Source organism: Mizuhopecten yessoensis, unplaced genomic scaffold (assembly GCF_002113885.1).
Source record: "Mizuhopecten yessoensis strain PY_sf001 unplaced genomic scaffold, ASM211388v2 scaffold2929, whole genome shotgun sequence".
NCBI classification, from domain to species: Eukaryota; Metazoa; Mollusca; class Bivalvia; order Pectinida; family Pectinidae; genus Mizuhopecten; species Mizuhopecten yessoensis.
Window position 1 is genome coordinate 555,666 of NW_018404790.1, and position 19,339 is coordinate 575,004.

General features: G+C 37.3%; 1 protein-coding gene across 1 annotated transcript in view; it reads left to right on the plus strand.

Annotated features, from left to right (window-relative positions):
* LOC110446689 (plexin-A4-like) overlaps positions 1–16,248 on the plus strand; it is a 194,997-nt gene extending 178,749 nt beyond the window's left edge. Inside the window, 9 exon segments of the mRNA XM_021491966.1 lie at positions 283–466; positions 1,308–1,467; positions 5,853–5,956; positions 7,597–7,699; positions 8,439–8,623; positions 8,853–9,022; positions 9,366–9,654; positions 9,915–9,989; positions 10,344–16,248. Of these exon segments, the coding sequence (XP_021347641.1) occupies positions 283–466; positions 1,308–1,467; positions 5,853–5,956; positions 7,597–7,699; positions 8,439–8,623; positions 8,853–9,022; positions 9,366–9,654; positions 9,915–9,989; positions 10,344–10,445 (1,372 nt within the window). The 3' untranslated portion in view covers positions 10,446–16,248.
* The last annotated feature ends 3,091 nt before the right edge of the window (positions 16,249–19,339 follow it).

Consider the following 19,339-nt stretch of genomic DNA (forward strand, 5'->3'; position numbering starts at 1 on the left):
ATTGTTGTTATGTGAAAGTCTCACCAACCCACCGATTCTAGACCATTGTTGTTATGTGAAAGTCTCACCAACCCACCGATTCTAGACCATTGTTGTTATGTGAAAGTCTCACCAACCCACCGATTCAAGACTATTGTTGTTATGTGAAAGTCTCACCAACCCACCGATTCTAGACCATTGTTGTTATGTGAAAGTCTCACCAACCCACCGATTCTAGACTATTGTTGTTACGTGGAAGTCTCACCAACCCACCGATTCTAGACTATTGCAATCCTGAGAAAGCATGTTACTAATTACACCTAATGGTTACTGTTTGTAGGAGTGTGCAGGGGAGCCGTTGTTTATGTTGTATCAGGCCATGAAACAACAAGTATCAAAGGGACCAGTAGACAACGTCACCAGTGAGGCCAGATACTCTCTCAGTGAGGACAAGCTCATCAGACAACAGATTGAATACAAACAAATGGTAGGTTACATGGTACAGACAAATGGTAGGTCACAGAGTACAGACAAATGGTAGGTCACAGAGTACAGACAAACTGTAGGCTACATGGTACAGACAAATGGTAGGTCACAGTGTACAGACAAATGGTAGGTCATAGATCTAGAGTACAAACAAATGGTAGGTCATAAAGTACAGACAAATGGTAGGTCATAGAGTACAAACACATGGTAGGTCACAGAGTACAGACAAATGGTAGGTCACAGAGTATAGGCAAATGGTAGGTCACAGAGTACAGACAAATGGTAGGTCACAGAGTACATACACATGGTAGGTCATGGAGTACAGGCAAATGGTAGGTCACAGAGTATAGAGAAATGTTAGGTCACAGAGTACAAACACATGGTAGGTCATAGAGTACAGACAAATGGTAGGTCACAGAGTACAAACAAATGGTAGGTCACAGAGTACATACACATGGTAGGTCATGAAGTACAGGCAAATGGTAGGTCACAGAGTATAGAGAAATGGTAGGTCACAGAGTATAGAGAAATGGTAGGTCACAGAGTACAAACACATGGTAGGTCATAGAGTACAAACACATGGTAGGTCACAGAGTACAAACAAATGGTAGGTCACAGAGTATAGACAAATGGTAGGTCACAGAGTACAGACAAATGGTAGGTCACAGAGTATAAACTTATGGTGTATTACAAAGAACACTTCGGTAGACCAAGAAAGAAATTCTAGATTCCAATACAACGTTCATTCTTCAACAACTTGCAAAAAAGCAGAAATGATTGCTTTAACTCGTAGTTAAAATTCTGTAGGTGACTTATAGTGGATTTATACCTTTGTTTTACAGACTGTATATGTACAAGACATGGAACAGTTTGGACAGCAGCCTCACCCAGTGAAAGTTTTGGACTGTGATACCATAGCACAGGTCAAGGAGAAGATACTAGATGCTATCTATAAAAATGCGCCGTTCAGTAGTCGGCCTATAAAAGACGACGTAGACTTAGGTAAGGATGTAGTCAGGACATGTTTGGATAGATGTTTTAAACAAGGCCAGTGTTGTGTTAGGTGTGACACAGACCTAAGGCAGCTCGGTTAAATACCCCCAACTTTCAATGCCTTGAGCATCCGTTGAAAGAAAGAAAAAATGATCATTTAGATTGGATCTGCCTTAGATTTGTAGCGATATCTTGACCTGCTAACTGTTGTCATGGTTACTATAAACTTGTAGCACTCTATGGAACTAGTCATTGTTGTCATAGTTACAAGGATATGCTTGGTTTTGAATAATTAATCGGTCACATTTTGTATTTTGTTAATAATCGGTGTACAGATGCATGATTGATGCAATTAACACATGTGAATAATTGTGATTGATTGCTCGTCAGTTAACCAGAGTAGAGCTGTGTAAAGTGGCCACACGGCACCACACTAGAGATGCGAATGACATAGAAGAACTTGCACTGATTATTTTCTTTGGTGTGATTTGAGTGGAGGCAGCGAGAGATTTATTTCTGAGTGGGGACAGAGAGTTTGTTCAGTGTGTGTGGGGCAGTGTTGAATCAAGTTGTCAGGACAAACAGTGTGGCACAAAACATGATAAAACTTCTCCTTCAGAACCAGCCATCTTTTCTCAAATCTTAATAAGACAAGATATTAAAGTAAATGTTGAAGGCCGATGAATGGCGGAGATTTTTTTGAAGATGAGACAAAATCTGTAGTAAGTGATGATGAAATAGTTTTATGTGAGGCCTGTCTGTGTCCTGGCAATTAACTTGGTTTCCATTTGCATGACAGGGGTGTATGTGGAGATGTATTTGGTTGACGTTTTGGGCATGGAATGACCACCTTTGTTTGCTTGCATAGCGATACTATGTGTACGGTATACCTCTGGACCAAGTAGATTGGCTCCTAGAACGCTTGTCTCGTCTAGTAGTGTGTTGTGTGCTGCATGTTGTGTTGTGAACCGTAGTGTGTAGTAGCTTATATCAGCTTTTTGATGGGTAAAGTTTATGGTACAGACACATTTCACACCTTGCTAAAAACACTAGCGATGAGTACCTGGTGCTTTTATATCGTTTTAAAATCAAATGATCAGTTTAATTAGAGACAACTTGGACAAGAATGCCACATCCCTACATTTCAAATTACGATAATGGGCTGCCTCCTAGATAGTTACTTTGACCGTGGCTATATCTTAATTGTCCTGTGGAGGGGTAGGTGATGGCATGCCTCATTGCTCTGTACATTTTAAATTGTAACGTGCATTAACTATTGATTTGATATGGATGTAGGTGCCTTGCCTCAGCATTTGATTTGTGGTCAGAATTGACACCTTGCCTTTCCTTATGTGTATATGTAGGAGTAGGTGCTGGCTTGCACTTCTGTATAGATGATGGCATCCGTCTTTACTCTGTTTTTATACTGGTAGATGGTGGCATACCTCATCACTCTGTTGTCATCGGTAGAGGCATGTATGCATGCATGTACATGGTAGAAAACCTCGTCAATCTGTTCTAGTAGATGGTTGCATTCCTTGTCACTGGCGTATTATTAGGTTGTGGCATGCCTTGTCAGTGTGTTGTAGTCAGAATAGGTAGTAGAATGGTACGGTGCCATGCCTTGTCAGTGTGTTGTAGTCAGAGTAGGTAGTAGAATGGTATGGTGGCATGCCTTGTCGGTGTGTTGTAGTCAGAGTAGGTAGTAGAATGGTATGGTGGCATGCCTTGTCGGTGTGTTGTAGTCAGAATAGGTAGTAAAATGGTACGGTGCCATGCCTTGTCAGTGTGTTGTAGTCAGAATAGGTAGTAGAATGGTACTGTGCCATGCCTTGTCAGTGTGTTGTAGTCAGAATAGGTAATAGAATGGTACGGTGCCATGCCTTGTCGGTGTGTTGTAGTCAGAATAGGTAGTAGAATGGTACTGTGCCATGCCTTGTCAGTGTGTTGTAGTCAGAATAGGTAATAGAATGGTACGGGGCCATGGCTTGTCGGTGTGTTGTAGTCAGAATAGGTAGTAGAATGGTACTGTGCCATGCCTTGTCAGTGTGTTGTAGTCAGATAGGTAATAGAATGGTACGGTGCCATGCCTTGTCAGTGTGTTGTAGTCAGAATATGTAGTAGAATGGTACGGTGCCGTGCCTTGGCGGTGTGTTGTAGTCAGAATAGGTATAGGTATTAGAATGGTACTGTGCCATGCCTTGGCAGTGTGTTGTAGTCAGAATAGGTAGAAGAATGGTACGGTGCCATGCCTCGTCGGTGTGTTGTAGTCAGAATAGGTGGTAGAATGGTACAGTGGCATGCGGTAGGAGAATGGTACGGTGCCATGCCTTGTCGGTTTGTTGTAGTAGGATAGGTAATAGAATGGTACGGTGCCATGTCTTGTCAGTGTGTTGTAGTCAGAATAGGTAATAGAATGGTACGGTGCCATGTCTTGTCAGTGTGTTGTAGTCAGAATAGGTAGTAGAATGGTACGGTGCCGTGCCTTGTCGGTGTGTTGTAGTCAGAATAGGTAGTAGAATGGTACAGTGGCATGCGGTAGTAGAATGGTACGGTGCCATGCCTTGTCGGTGTGTTGTAGTCAGAGTAGGTAGTAGAATGGTATGGTTGCATGTCTCGTACTAATTAGTGTGTGATATGTAATGATATGGCGACTAACAACTAATCGTAAACATTGCACTAATTTGTTTGTACATAGTTTAGACATACTTAGTCACATGCTTTATTTGTGCTGTACAGTGTGTTACAAACATATCTTAGGAGAAAACAAAAGTTCCTTGGATCATCAGTATTTAATATTTGTTTATCACAGTTATTGTTGCTACATTATGATTTGCAAATAACTTTTTTTGTTTGAAAACTGAAAATCAATGATTTTTTTTTGTTATATATTGTATTGTATAGACTTACTTTGTTTACAAATTCCAAACTATATAGTACCGTATTTTCTTAATATCATTTGAAAATAGTTTTACTGGTCATTAAAATCATCGTATCATATTTCATTATCCCCCATCCTTTATGTTTTGAGTTTTTGTTGGAAGTCTATCTTGTTTTGTTAATTTTCTTTTTCTTTTAAGAAATAACCAAACACAGCCTAACAATGGTGTAACTTTATAAAGTTCAAAAGAATGCCAAAGATAAGAAGCACCATAATAAATAATTCTCTAAGTAAGAACCATCAAAAGCAACCAACTTTAGTGAACCATCAAAGTTAGGATAAAGTGCCATACTACTTTACGTATGTGTAATAAATGCTTAAGTTTGTGTCTGCTAAATGTACAAAGAACATGATAATGACTAACTCTCTTTCACTACTGTAGACCATAATGGACTCATCCAGATCAATGCATGGTAGAGTCAACTAAAGTTACATAGGGGTGAAAGGGCTAAACAAATGGCAAGTTACAGCCAGTCCAAGGTTGAATTTTACATCTTGAACAGCTTGCGTTTCCTACTGATAATGTATAGTTTAAAAAAAAATCTAAATCTGTTTTTTGTAAGAGATGACTGCTTTAAGAAGAGATTTCTTTTTGAAAATTATAGAACTTTTTAACAAATCAAACAAAGAATATGTAAAAAATTGAAGTCTTACGGTAGAATTTCAGAGTAAAACAAAATCATAAGCTGTCTGCTTGTTGTAAAATACCTTTTGAATGTATAAAACATATTTCAAAATCAATAGTTTTTTTTCTCCTGAAACCTTGTACTTTGTTATACCAGGGATGTGGCCTAGTTCTCCTAGCTGTGTAGCTGTGTATATACGTAGCTGCCCTCACTTAACACTGTGTAGATTTAATTTGATTGCTAGGTAAATGCTAGGTGATCAGAATAAGAACGTGTAGTACAGTGTAACACCCAGACTCCTACAGACACATCGGTGATGAGTGTATATATGCTTCCCCTCTGTGCATGTTTTTAGTTTGACTTAGAATGTTTCCTGGGTCGGGGTGTATCTTTGGACATTTTTTCCTACCTAACATTTTACCCGTTTTAGTCTCTTTTTCCTTCTTTCCCAAACTACTTCTGTTTGTACAGCTTTTCTATCAGACATTGGTCAATTCCTGTCCAATTTGAACCCTGAAGCTGATTTTTCTGTAAATTTATTGGAAACTTTCATTTTATCGTACCAAATTTACTGCATGTGTGTAAAAAAGAAGAAAGAAAAATAAAAACAAAAAAATGCAAAAAGTTCAGTTTGATGTAAAATGTTGCCAGTGCTACGAAACATCAGCTTCCTCTGCATGGTTCATCATCACCAAACACATTGTCATCATCATCATCACAATCATCGTACATGTAACCAAGGATTCTGCACTGCAGAGGTTGTGAGTGGTCGTTAACAGTTATAATTGTTTCCACGGTTACAGTATTATTTGATAAAACCTCTCCAGAATGGAACAGCGGGATTAAGGGGCGTCTAATCTTACAAGATGACGACGTGTCAACGAAGATAGAAGGAGAATATAAACGGCTCAATAACTGCTGCCACTACAAGGTACGTACCAAACTCACCAGCTTTTGTCAATTATCAAATTCCTTCAGGTCGGGAGATTTCTTTATCAGTCAAAGAGTAATTCCACTTTTTTGTTTCTAAAAAGGACTTATCAACTGGTCAGGTTTTGATGGCCAGGTTAACTTGTTAGCTTTTGATTGTCATGAGAGATACAGATAAGGTTTTGAAGGCCAAATATGAAACAGGTTCGATTTTAATGGCCATGTGAAATACAGGTTAGATTTAAAAGCCAAATGAGATAAATTATAGATTTTAATGGCCATGTGAGATATATAGTTAGATTTGTAAGGCCAAGTGAGATACATGTTAGCTTTTATGTCCATGTGAGATACAGGTTAGATTTTAATGGCCATGTGAGATACAGGTTAGATTTTAATGGCCATGTGAGATACAGGTTGGAATTTAATGGCCAATTGAGATACAGGTTAGAATTTAATGGTCATGTGAGATAGAGGTTAGCTTTTGATGGCCCTGTGAGATACAGGTTAGATTTTTCATGGCCATGTGAGATACAGGTTAGATTTAAAATGCCATGTGAGATACAGGTTAGATTTAAAATGCCATGTGAGATACAGGTTAGGTTTTAATGGCCAATTGAGGTACAGGTCAGATTTATAAGGTCAAATGAGATACAGGTTAGACTTATAAGGCCATGTGAGGTACAGGTTAGATTTATAAGGCCAATTGAGATACAGGTTAGATTTTAAAGGTCAAATGAGATACAGGTTAGATTTTAATGTCCCATGTGAGATACAGGTTAGGTTTTAATGGCCAATTGAGATACAGGTCAGATTTTAAAGGCAATTGAGATACAGGTTAGATTTTAATGTCCCATGTGAGATTCAGGTTAGATTTTAAAGGTCAATTGAGATACAGCTTAGATTTATAAGGCCATGTGAGATACAGGTTAGGTTTTTAATGACCAATTGAGATACAGGTCAGATTTTAAAGGCAATTGAGATACAGGTTAGATTTTAATGTCCCATGTGAGATTCAGGTTAGATTTTAAAGGTCAATTGAGATACAGCTTAGATTTATAAGGCCATGTGAGATGCAGGTTAGGTTTTAATGGCCAATTGAGATATAGGTTAGATTTTAATGGCCATGTGAGATACAGGTTAGATTTTGATGGCCATGTGAGATACAGGTTAGATTTTAATGTCCCAATAAAATACAGGTTAGATTTTTAAGGCCAATTGAGATACAGGTTAAATTTTAATGGCCATGTGAGATACAGGTGTCTTGTGGAAGAGAAGATAAAGTATCTTGTGGGGGAGAAGACAATATCAATAAAAAACATTGTATTTATGTTGTATGATTTATCTCCCTTTGACTGTATGATTGTCTCCCTTTGACTGTATGATTGTCTCCCTTTGACTGTATGATTGTCTCCTTTTGACTGTATGATTGTTTCCCTTTGACTGTATGATTGTCTCCCTTTGACTGTATGATTGTCTCCCTTTGACTATGATTTATCTCCCTTTGACTGTATGATTTTCTCCCTTTGACTGTATGATTGTCTCCATTTGACTGTATGATTTATCTTCCTCTTACTGTATGATTGTCTCCCTTTGACTGTATGATTGTCTCCCTTTGACTGTATGATTGTCTCCCTTTGACAGGTACCTGATGGTGCGTTCATGACGTTGGTGCCAAAACAGCCACAGTCCTACTATAACATGTCCCTCAACTCCAATGATAAATCTGGGTCCAAGCTGTACAGTGGTAAGTATTTGTCCTTTCTGTCCAAGTTACTGTGAATTAGGATGGTAAGTATTTGTCCTTTCTGTATAACTTACTGTGAATTAGGATGGTATGTATTTGTCCTTCCTGTCCAAGTTACTGTGAATTAGGATGGTAAGTATTTTTCCTTTCTGTCCAACTTACTGTGAATTAGGATGGTAAGTATTTGTCCTTCCTGTCCAAGTTATTGTGAATTAGGATAGTTAGTATTTGTCCTTCCTGTCCAAGTTACTGTGAATTAAGTATTTGTCCTTCCTGTCCAAGTTACTGTGAATTAGGATGGTATGTTTTTGTCCTTCCTGTCCAAGTTACTGTGAATTAGGATGGTTAGTTTTTGTCCTTCCTGTCCAAGTTACTGTGAATTAGGATGGTAAGTATTTGTCCTTCCTGTCCAAGTTACTGTGAATTAGGATGGTTAGTATTTGTCCTTCCTGTCCAAGTTACAGTGAATTAGGATGGTATGTTTTTGTCCTTCCTGTCCAAGTTACAGTGAATTAGGATGGTAAGTGTTTGTTCTTCTAGTCCAAGTGTCATTGATTTCTGTTAGTAGGAACATTTTCCAAATGTCAGGTCAAAACAGCAGAGAGTTTGATAGGTTTACTATACCGAGGTATTTATAAAGGGCCATGAGTACAGTAACTGTTAAACAGATGATCAAAGTTGGTTGGTTACTCATGATGAACAGCTTGAGATTACAGACGTTTTGGTGGTTTTTTTCCAGATCTCATTTACTCCAGAAGTCCATCCCTAAACCGAACTCCACAAGGTTTCCATGCCGACACGGACGGGAGTGGCTACAAGTATTACCACCTCGTCAAACAACACGATGCAGAAACCTTGAAGGAGGGAGATCGGGGCAGTAAGATGGTGTCAGAGATATATCTCACTAGACTTCTTGCCACTAAGGTACGCTTTCTCATTAGAACAATTTCACAAAATGAATTATCTCTCAAGCATATCTTACTATGTTGAGTTACTTTTACATGATTAGTGATAACAGAATTTAAACTGAAGCACTGAAACTGCAAGGTTGATTGTTTGTCAGAAGTTGTATATGTTTGTTTTCGCAATAATTTAATATTTTTGTGTAAAAGAATTGCGTGAACCAGCCACATGTGTACTGTTGTGTTTGTAGGGTACTCTTCAGCAGTTTGTGGATGACTTGTTTGAGAGGATATTCAGCACGAACCACAGATGTACCGCCCTTCCCCTTGCCATTAAGTACATGTTCGACTTCCTGGACGACCAAGCCCTGCAGCATGGTATACAGGACACTGAAGTTGTGCACACATGGAAATCCAACAGGTAACTATTTCTGTCACTTGATTTTATAAATTCAACAAGCTAATGAATATTCTAAAATAATCTCCCTGATCATGCATGCTTTCAGTGATTTGTGTGACAAGACAGGTGTGACACCATGTAAAGTTTGTAACTGCTTCCTGTGATTTGTGTGAAAATACGGGTGTGACACCTGGTCGAGAGTGACAAATGTGACACCTGGTCAAGAGTGACAAATGTGACACCTGGTTGAGAGTGACGAATGTGACACCAGGTCAAGTTTGTAACTGCTTCCAGTGATTGGTGTGAAAAGACAGGTGTGACACCTGGTCGATGCATCTCATGCGTAACTGTCTTTCTGTTGCAGTCTTCCACTAAGGTTCTGGGTTAATGTGATAAAGAACCCTAACTTTGTGTTTGACATCTACAAGTCCCCCATTGTTGATTCCTGTCTGTCGGTGGTGGCCCAGACATTCATGGACAGCTGCTCCATGTCTGAGCACCGCTTGGGTAAGGACTCGCCGTCCAGCAAGCTTCTGTATGCCAAGGACATCCCCAAGTACAAGAAGTGGGTGGAGAGATACTACCAGGACATCAAAATGATGCCCGCAATCAGTGACCAGGACATGACCGCCATGATGACCGACGAATCCAGGGTCAGTATATATATACAATAAAGCTACATGATGGCAAAGTCATGGAACCATAATTGTGTGATTTTTACTGTAGAACTATAGAACTTAATTATATTTCTGTTATTGGGATCAAAAATTTGGTGAAAAAAAAGTGATCATTTTACTTGCTGTCTGTTTGTTGATGCAAAAAGCAAAGTTGATACTTTTCTACAAGTATATATGTATGTAGGAAAAACGTGTTTTTGTGAAGTATGTTTTGGACGTGTTGGTCTCTGTTTCAGTGTCATCAGGATGAGTTCAACACTAGTGCAGCCCTCCTTGAGTTATATAAATATGTACAGAAATACAATGAGGAGGTAAGCATACAACAGTTGGACTCCCACGTCCTAACCCTAGGGATATGTATAGCAGCAAATTAAAAGCTTTCTAGGGATATATGTAGCATCTGGTTGTCAACTTTTCTAGGGATATACCATAAAAGAGGACAATCTTGAGTATGGAAATATTTGCATTGTTAACAGTTCAAAATGATAGTGGTGTGTAATTTATAATTTGATGTAATAAAATGTATAAATCTATGTATATCATGTGGGATGTTTTTGTATTCATTTCTTCAATGCGAAACAATTCCACTTTACAATGTGTGTAGCGTCAGGTTATATACCCTACCAGCTTTTTTTTATCTACAATGTTACTGATTTTCATTGCAGTTGTGGCAGGCTCTTGAAGAAGATGAATTTGCCAAGAAGAACCGCCTGACATACAAACTAGAGCAGGTTCGAATGACCATGGAGGCAGAAGTTTACTGCTGATACACATATCACACTCACAAAGGAGCTTTAATTTCATCATTTGTTACTATGCATACTTGGCTTTAATGCAAACATTGGTTAGATGGAGATCTGACTCTTGTGTTTAGTTTGTTTTGAAGTGCTGCTACTGCTGATGGTTACATATACCTCTTCAGGTCCATTTTTGTCGAATTTTCCTCTGTCGTCACACGTCAAGTGCTGTGAAATATATATCTATGTTTTTCTATTCCTCATCCCTGTTGGAGTAAAAGTGAGTGCCATTTACTTAGGAGACGTGTATACCAATAATGAAATTTGGTGTCATCTACCTTGGAAAATTCTACGTCTGTATAAATGAAGCTGAGTTTTCGCCTCCTGTTACCTGCCATCCACACAAGACGAATCTCTGTATGCTGTCTATGTCTGCGCGTGGTGCTTGACCAGCTGGTTCCCACATCTGGTTCCAGCACTTGTTGTTGATAGCAAAACTGTCCCAGTAAAACCAATGAAGTGGCATTTTTGTGATTAACTAAGAACTGTCTGATTGCCATTTTGATGTAAACATAAGCGTCCAAACATTGTTTGTACTCACACACTGAGACTTGTTTACAAGAGCAGCGAGACTGGTTCATTGAACCACTGGGCTTGTTTACAGAGCAGTGTTACAAGTTCACAAAGCAACAAGACTGGTTCATCAAACCACAGGGCAGTGAGACTGGTTCATTGAACGATGGGACTAGTTCACAGAGCAGTGCATCTGGTTCACAGAGCAGTGCATCTGGTTCACAGAGCAGAAAGACTGATTCATAGAACAGCAATACTTGTTCATAGAACAGTGCAACTGGTTTGCAGTATAGTGAGATTGGTTCACAGAACTGGTTCACTGACGGAGATGACAGGACATGCATGTGTTCATTGACATACTACATAGCTGGTGTATCATACCAGAACTATTTGTATGTAAAAATTTTATGTGTTTAATCCATACAACTATTTTTAACTATAAATAATATTTACCTGTAAGTATATAAAATCAGCTGATTACATATTTTCGTATCACACCTTGCTGTAGGCAGGGATAGTGTGTCATCTTTATAACGATTATAGCCAGAATTTAATACTTCGTAAAAACATTACACAAACTGTAGTTGGTATTTAACTAGTTTCTGTATTGAAATTTAATTTCCTTGAATTTGACAATTGGTTGTAAATGCAGTATTCCTTCCAAATGTGAACTGTTTTGAAATTTTTAAAAAAGGAAGAACATTTTAGATTTAAAATAAAGATGTATTAAGGTTACCTTTATTTATAACCATGAACATTTTAGCATATATTCACCTCCATTATTTATGTCAAGATGTAGGACACACGCTCATGTACATAATAACATTGCATATATCATTAGGGCTACTTGCTAGGAGAGTATAGTAGATAAAGTTTCTTTGTGCCAAAAGTATCATTATCCATTCAACCCTCTGCTAATACAATTAACACTGAGAATACCCGTTAAAATGGTATACCTTACTTGCCATAGATTTGTTCTCTATGCATATATGTACAATCAGTATATGTGTAATTATGCTGTTTATTGGTGGTCTTAGATAGTCTGGCCTAGATTTGTAATTACAATAAAACCCTTATCATCTCAAAATGTGTCCATCAAAATGATCCGCCTCATGTATGGCTGCATGCTTCTTCAGTATCTGGTGTTATCAGACGAGTGAATTGGGTAGGGATGCTTACTACAATCTTGATACACATGTCACAATAACCCACCAGAAAGTGTAAACACATACCCAGTTGTCACCCTAGATAACCCACCAGACACCAAAAGTGTTGATATGTACCCAGTAACCACACCCCTAGATAACCCACCAGACACCAAAAGTGTTGACATGTACCCAGTAACCGCACCCCTAGATAACCCACCAGACACCAAAAGTGTTGACATGTACCCATGCAGTAATTGCACCCCTAGATAACCCACCAGTCATCAAAAGTATTGACATTTACCCAGTAACCGCACCCCTAGATAACCCACCAGACTTTAAAAGTATTGACTTGTACCCAGTAACCGCACCCCTGGATAACCCACCAGACTTTAAAAGTATTGACTTGTACCCAATAACCGCACCCCTAGATAACCCACCAGACTTTAAAAGTATTGACTTGTCCCCAGTAACCGCACCCCTAGATAACCCACCAGACTTTAAAAGTATTAACATGTACCCAGTAACCGCACCCCTAGATAACCCACCAGACTTTAAAAGTATTGACTTGTACCCAGTAACCGCCCCCCTGGATAACCCACCAGACTTTAAAAGTATTGACTTGTACCCAGTAACCACACCCCTAGATAACCCATCAGACTTTAAAAATATTGACATGTACCCAGTAACCTCACCCCTAGATAACCCACCAGACTTTAAAAGTATTGACTTGTACCCAGTAACCATACCACAAGAAAAACCTACCAGACTTTAAAAGTGTTGAGATATTCCCTAAAAATACACTATGATTAACCCTCAAAATTTGTTTGACAGATGTACAAACCCAGAAACTGCAACCCTAGACAAACGTGCCAGACTGAAAAATTGTTGATACAAAGCAAGTTACCACACCCCTTGATAAACCCACCAGGCTTATACACATTAGCTACTTCCCTAGCCTACCCTACTTAAACCAACCAGTCTTAGAAAGTGATGACATATTGCAAGTAACTACACCTCGTAGTTAAACCCACCAGACTTAGAAAGTGTTGATACATACCCAGAAACTAAACCCTTAGATAAACGATAAACCCACCAAATATTAGAACCAACGACTACTGGTTGTTTATCAAGGATATTTTAATTTAACAACAGATGAAATTATGTGATTTACATGCATACATTAACTGTAATTGAGTGATTTTGAGTAATCACTGAAACCTAGGTAACATGTATGAATGTTTTTTACAACAAATATGTTATGCTCATATATTTACCTTTAAGATTTTAAATGTCGAGATGTGCAAGGTTGTGCTAGTCAAAGTCATGTTATGTAATCGTGCTGTATCTTGTAATTTGGGACATTGTGACGTTTCATAGGTCACTTTTTCACATGTCCGAGTAGAACCCTTGTAAGTCTGCATATTTTTTTGTTTATATATCTACATGAACCATATGTTGTCAATACAACTTTTAATATAGATATTAAAATATTAGTTGTTGAGTGTAGAGGTTTTACAGTAACACAATATATTATCCAAAACCACTCGTAAAAAAATAAGAGCGTTTAAAATTATTTATACTTCCCTAAAGTTCTTCCGTTAATCTTCCAGAGGTGAGAAATTTTATACTGCGAGCTTCCATACAGTTATCTCCCTTACTGATGCTATATAAGACAGTGTTACCTCCCTTTATTTATAATCTGACAGAGTTACCTCCCTTACTGTTGCTTTGTGACAGTGTTACCTCCCCTACAGTTGTTATGTGACAGTTTTAAGAAAAAGACCAGTGCAATTTTTACTGTAACCAGCTCTGAACATTTTCAAATGTTAAACTGGATTATTTTTTTCTGATTTTATTTGACAGAAACAAACAAATTATCACTGAAAACTAAAACCTTTATAATGACCATGATATAAGTTTTTTTCTATAAAATGATATTAGATTGTGCTGTCATAGTTACAAACCTAACATTAATCACTTAAATGTTAATGAATTTGGTGATTAATTTGATGTTTTCACAAATCGAAAGCACAAGGGAAAACTATAAAAAGTATTCATCCCATGAGTTAAAATGTGAGCAATATAGAAACATGAATTTTTTGTTACATATGCAGAGATAGTGTGGACTGAAGTTCAACAACTCATCAACGGTTTGTCAAATAATGGTGCACAAGATAATTTTACTATGACATCACAATAAAATCATGAGAATGTTCCCCCACCCCCAGAAAATTCAGTTCTGTGATTGGTCAATTACCATAAAAAAAAAATATACAAAAAGAAATATTTTACACATTTTAAATATATGTTAACTTGATTAGGAAGTGAAACTTTTAATTGATTTAGATTCAATTTCATTCTCATAGGGTCCAGACACATGTCTTATTGCTTGGCTCAAGGGTTTTGAGGAATGAGAATTTATTTTGACTCTTAAAAAGGAGGTTGTATGTTCTGATTAATTGAATTAGTTATTAGAGTTCTACCAAGCGCGATTTGATGTTATGCCAAACCAGAGTAACTGTCATTATTTTATATGATTTGTTATAATAGTGACATATTGAGAAGTATTATAGACTGCTTTAAAAAGAGTGTCACCCCTAAATTGTGTAGTCATTTTGATCATTTCACTTCAAGCTTTTTTTGTCAGTTAGGTTAATGGAGTAAGAAACATTGAATAGGAAGTGTAGGGAAATGTCTTATTTTTATATTGTATGGTTTAGCACTTAAATTTTCTGATGTAAAGACAGTTTGTCGATAACGGATTATGTCCCAGATTGTTGTAAAAATCGGATTCCATTATCATTTGTTTGTCCTTATTTGTTTGTTTTTGGAAATATTTGCATTGTGAATTTGTCACTGAAAAAAACCCTAAACAAAATCCACGATTGATGAACTTTTTTGTGATAATATGTATAGGTATATATTTTGTGTTTCTTTTTTTTTCAGTTACTGTTTCCGTAGGGTTTATTCTATTGTGTGACATTAGCTATGCAGGATTATCTCCTAGTCCCTCACGTGGTACATCAGTGGTCGTATTAACATTCTCATTGTGTATAAAGTGTACACACGAAAAGTGCATTATAGCCGATATCTAAATCATGTAAATATCACACTGTACAAACCTATTATTGAATTTAGATATATTATGATTAAGATTATTGTATGGGTATACTGTGAAACGAAAAACCAAAGATGGATGTGTGAGATATAGAAGGTTAGTTATTACTGTCGGGTTATATCCTGGTGTAGCCACGGGGATTTTGTGTATGGTTGTAGAGAGTAGAGTGTGTGTTATCAATCTTTGGATACGATTCATCACTTTGTTGCATCATTTTGCGTAAAAAATAAATAAGATAATCCGTAAATAGATGATTAGCAATGCTAGGTTTTAGGTTTATTTGTACAGCTGTATTACGATCTCCACACAACGTGGCTTTTAGTTCCTCCACCGATTCCATTTGAGACCAGAGGGTCAGCTGACACTGTAAGGAGTTGTTTGGCGTAGATTTTAGACTAGCTTTAGGCTTCAGATCTAGATAGCTTGTGATTTTTGGTATGTCAGGTATTTTAAGTTTCAGCAAATTTTATGAGCTCTTCATAAAACAATGTGGCATATGTTTAGAACGTTGGAATAGTTTCTGTTCTCTGTCGTGGTAGAGGTCACATCTCAAGGTTAAATAATCTACGTTGGCTATGCAACTTTTTTCATTTATATCATTTACATGCGGTTGATATTTAAATACAAATTTTTCATTTGTATAAATGTATTTATATATATATATATATGGGAAGGTTTGTGTGTTGGCTATGGAATCTACTGTTCCAAGTAAATTAAGACACACAATATGGGGATTGTGTGTTAGGGAGTCAGGTCACCCTCATTGGTATGACAGAATGGGTGTAGCGTGTGTGACGAGTGTGTGTGAGAGTGAGGACTTCAGGTATATGGGCTGACACACATGTGAGAGATAGGCGCGTGTGATAACTTGAATGAAATTGATAATGTATGCATGAGATTTTATACAATTTTTGATACAGTGATTTAGATGTGCATCTTCTTAAAGCTAAGAAAAAAATATTTAAAAAAAAAAATGAAATAAAACATTACTGCAAGTGAACTTAAGTGTTTTTTCTTTTATTTGATTGTTGTTTAAATAGTGGATGAGAACTACGATCATTTTTCTGTGACCTCAATTTTGTCACTTCTTTTAACAAATGTTTTATCAAAGATCTCCTCAGTGACAGGAAACAGTCAGGATAGGTAAAGAAAGAAATCTGGAATCCCCCAGGTGTCCGTTATTAGACCCCGTTTCTTTCTTTAACATTGTGCCCTACAGAAATGGAGTTTGTTATGTAATTAATGTTCATGTGTCTGTTAACCTAATCCTGTGACTGGTACTAATCCTAGTTTTTGACCCAATCTTTTGCGGTTGGTGTGTGTGATGTGAATCATGTATCATGAAGATTCACATATCCTAAAATGGGAAAGCTGATTGTGATCCTTTATAACACAATAACACATTAGGACTGGTCATCAGGTAAATCTTGTCGGAAGGACTTGGTCCAACCACTGGACTTAGATAGCAGGGATTGGCAACACCTCTTTCATTTCGCTATGTATTGTCACAGACTTTAATCTGTGGTCCAACCAGTTGTTTGCTGGGGTCATTGCGCCATTAATTTTTCTCCTTAAACCTTTCCTCCAACCCCAACTTTATATCGTAAATCTGTACCTCTATCTTCTATATAGGTTATATGTTTGGCTACCTGACCTGACAGGATCTTCATGCACCATACTGAAGTTGGTCACCACACATTAACTCTACATTCACAGCTCTGGCTCATGAGTTGGGGGAGCAGCACATATCAATTTCTGATAAACAGATTTGTGGGGATTTCAAAAAGGATGACCTCAGCTGTAACATCTATATATATTATCTGGAAGTAGAAAATACAGACTTTAGCCCCAGCCGATCCTTATCCAGTGTATACACTGTAGGAAGAAACAGTCATAGAAAGGTGCATGGCTGAAAGTGCAGTGACCATGGAACCACAAGAGCAACACTAAAATAGCAGATAATATCCAGTGGATTAACCCACCTATTATGTTATGATATATATTGCTTATTATGATGTTTCATGTACCGATTTTTTCCTTCTAAGCCAACTAAATCCTTTATTAGGATATGGTCAAAGGTGGGACCCCACTTATTTTTTTCTTTTTCTGCCGTGAATCTATCTATATGTTATACTCAACAGAGACCAAAATAGCTTTAATGCGGAGGGGGTATGGATTTTGTAAGGTAAATTGTCCGTATGAAACACCTGGACAATCAGCAATAATTATGTCCGGCTAACTGTTGGTGTCAGACGATTCGCCCCAAGCTGTTACGCCGCAAATTTGATTCATATCGCCCCAACCAGTTTCCCCCCAAAAAGCATAACGCCCCAATAAACTACAACACCCCAAAAATATCCTCCATAAAATTAACTTATTTGACAAATTTTAAAGTAAAATATGTACTTTTTATGGAATATTCTTAAAGATAGACATTCAAAAAATAAAATCTGTTGCAATTCGTTTGATGTTCGGGACATACTTTTTGTGTCGTAACGTTAGATCGATATCGTAACATATCTATTGTATCTATGTTAGGCAGGATTTGTTTATTGTAGATAATACATATATGTATACAATAATTAGTTTATATACACGCGTGCCGTAGATCGATATCGTAACATATCTATTGTATCTATGTTAGGCAGGATTTGTCTATTGTAGATAATACATATATGTATACAATAATTAGTTTATATACACGCGTGCCGTAGATCGATATCGTAACAAACCTATAGTATCTATGTTAGGCAGGATTTGTTTATTGTAGATAATACATATATGTATACAATAATTAGTTTATATACACGCGTGCCGTAGATCGATATCGTAACATATCTATAGTATCTATGTTAGGCAGGATTTGTCTATTGTAGATAAAATATATATGTATAAAATAATTAGATTTTATGGTTAAATCATACACGCGTGCCGTAGATTTACTTCTTTTTCAGCATAAGTAATTTAATTTTTACTAATTAAAAGAAATAACTATAAAAAATCAATCTATTACTTGTTCTGCCAAGTTACATTCTTCCATGGACTTAAATAGCATATAATCGAATTCAATGATTCTACATTTCAAACCAACTTTATCATTTTCGTTCTTCATCGTGGAAAATTTGAAATAGCTGACATTCATGCTGATATCTCAATATGTTTAGGGTAAGGACAGTATTTTTGCTTATCTACTGATGAATCCCGGGCAAAAATGCCTTTTGTGTAATATGAAGGGCAGAAACTTAATTGGCATATCATTCGACATATCTTTTACTTTTCACAAATTGTCTGACGATCTCTTTCATCAACATGCGAACTGATCACTCATCAAAACAATTAAAGTTTAAAAAAAATTACACGAACATTGAACCAAGTATAAATGTAAAAAGAAATGTACCAATTTGAGTCTTGAGGTTACGTGTTCCTAATCATTAATATTAAGTGAAACTGCCAATAACTACCGCCACCTTCACAAGATTTTGCAGCGGTTGGGGCGATGTAGCTTGAGGGGCAACGGGTTTGGGGCGAAACGTCTGTAATTCGCTAACTGTACATCGCCCGCGGTGATCACCTAGCTGTCCACTCCAGGTAAATTTTTCACACCTCGCTTCACCCCGGTCAGTGGAAAACAATAGATCGACCATCGCTTGCAGGTCATACATGTTAGTCTTAACAAAACATGTGGTTCAGTTAATTGCTCTCTAAAATACACTGTATGATTGTGTATCAAATTGAAATTATTAGGCCTACCGATATTTTCTAATACAAATTCTGAAAGTTGCCTTTCACAACTATTCACGGTTACCTTGGCACGTCATGTGAGAAAATCATGCCGGTTTCAATGAAAATATTACTTCAGAAGGAAGACGTGCGTTTTTAATAATTTAGGCAATAGTTTCTCTATTGCATTAGAAGTTGATCTCCCCGGCCCGTGTCTGCGTTGAAAAAGTGTCAAAATCAGGACATACAGCCCTGACAGCATGGTGACGGAAATCGATCCAAAGTTAACGTTGTTGACGTAAACAACTGACGACGGCTGCTTTACAATATTTGATTATTGTTAAAGGTCATATTTTGTGTTTTTG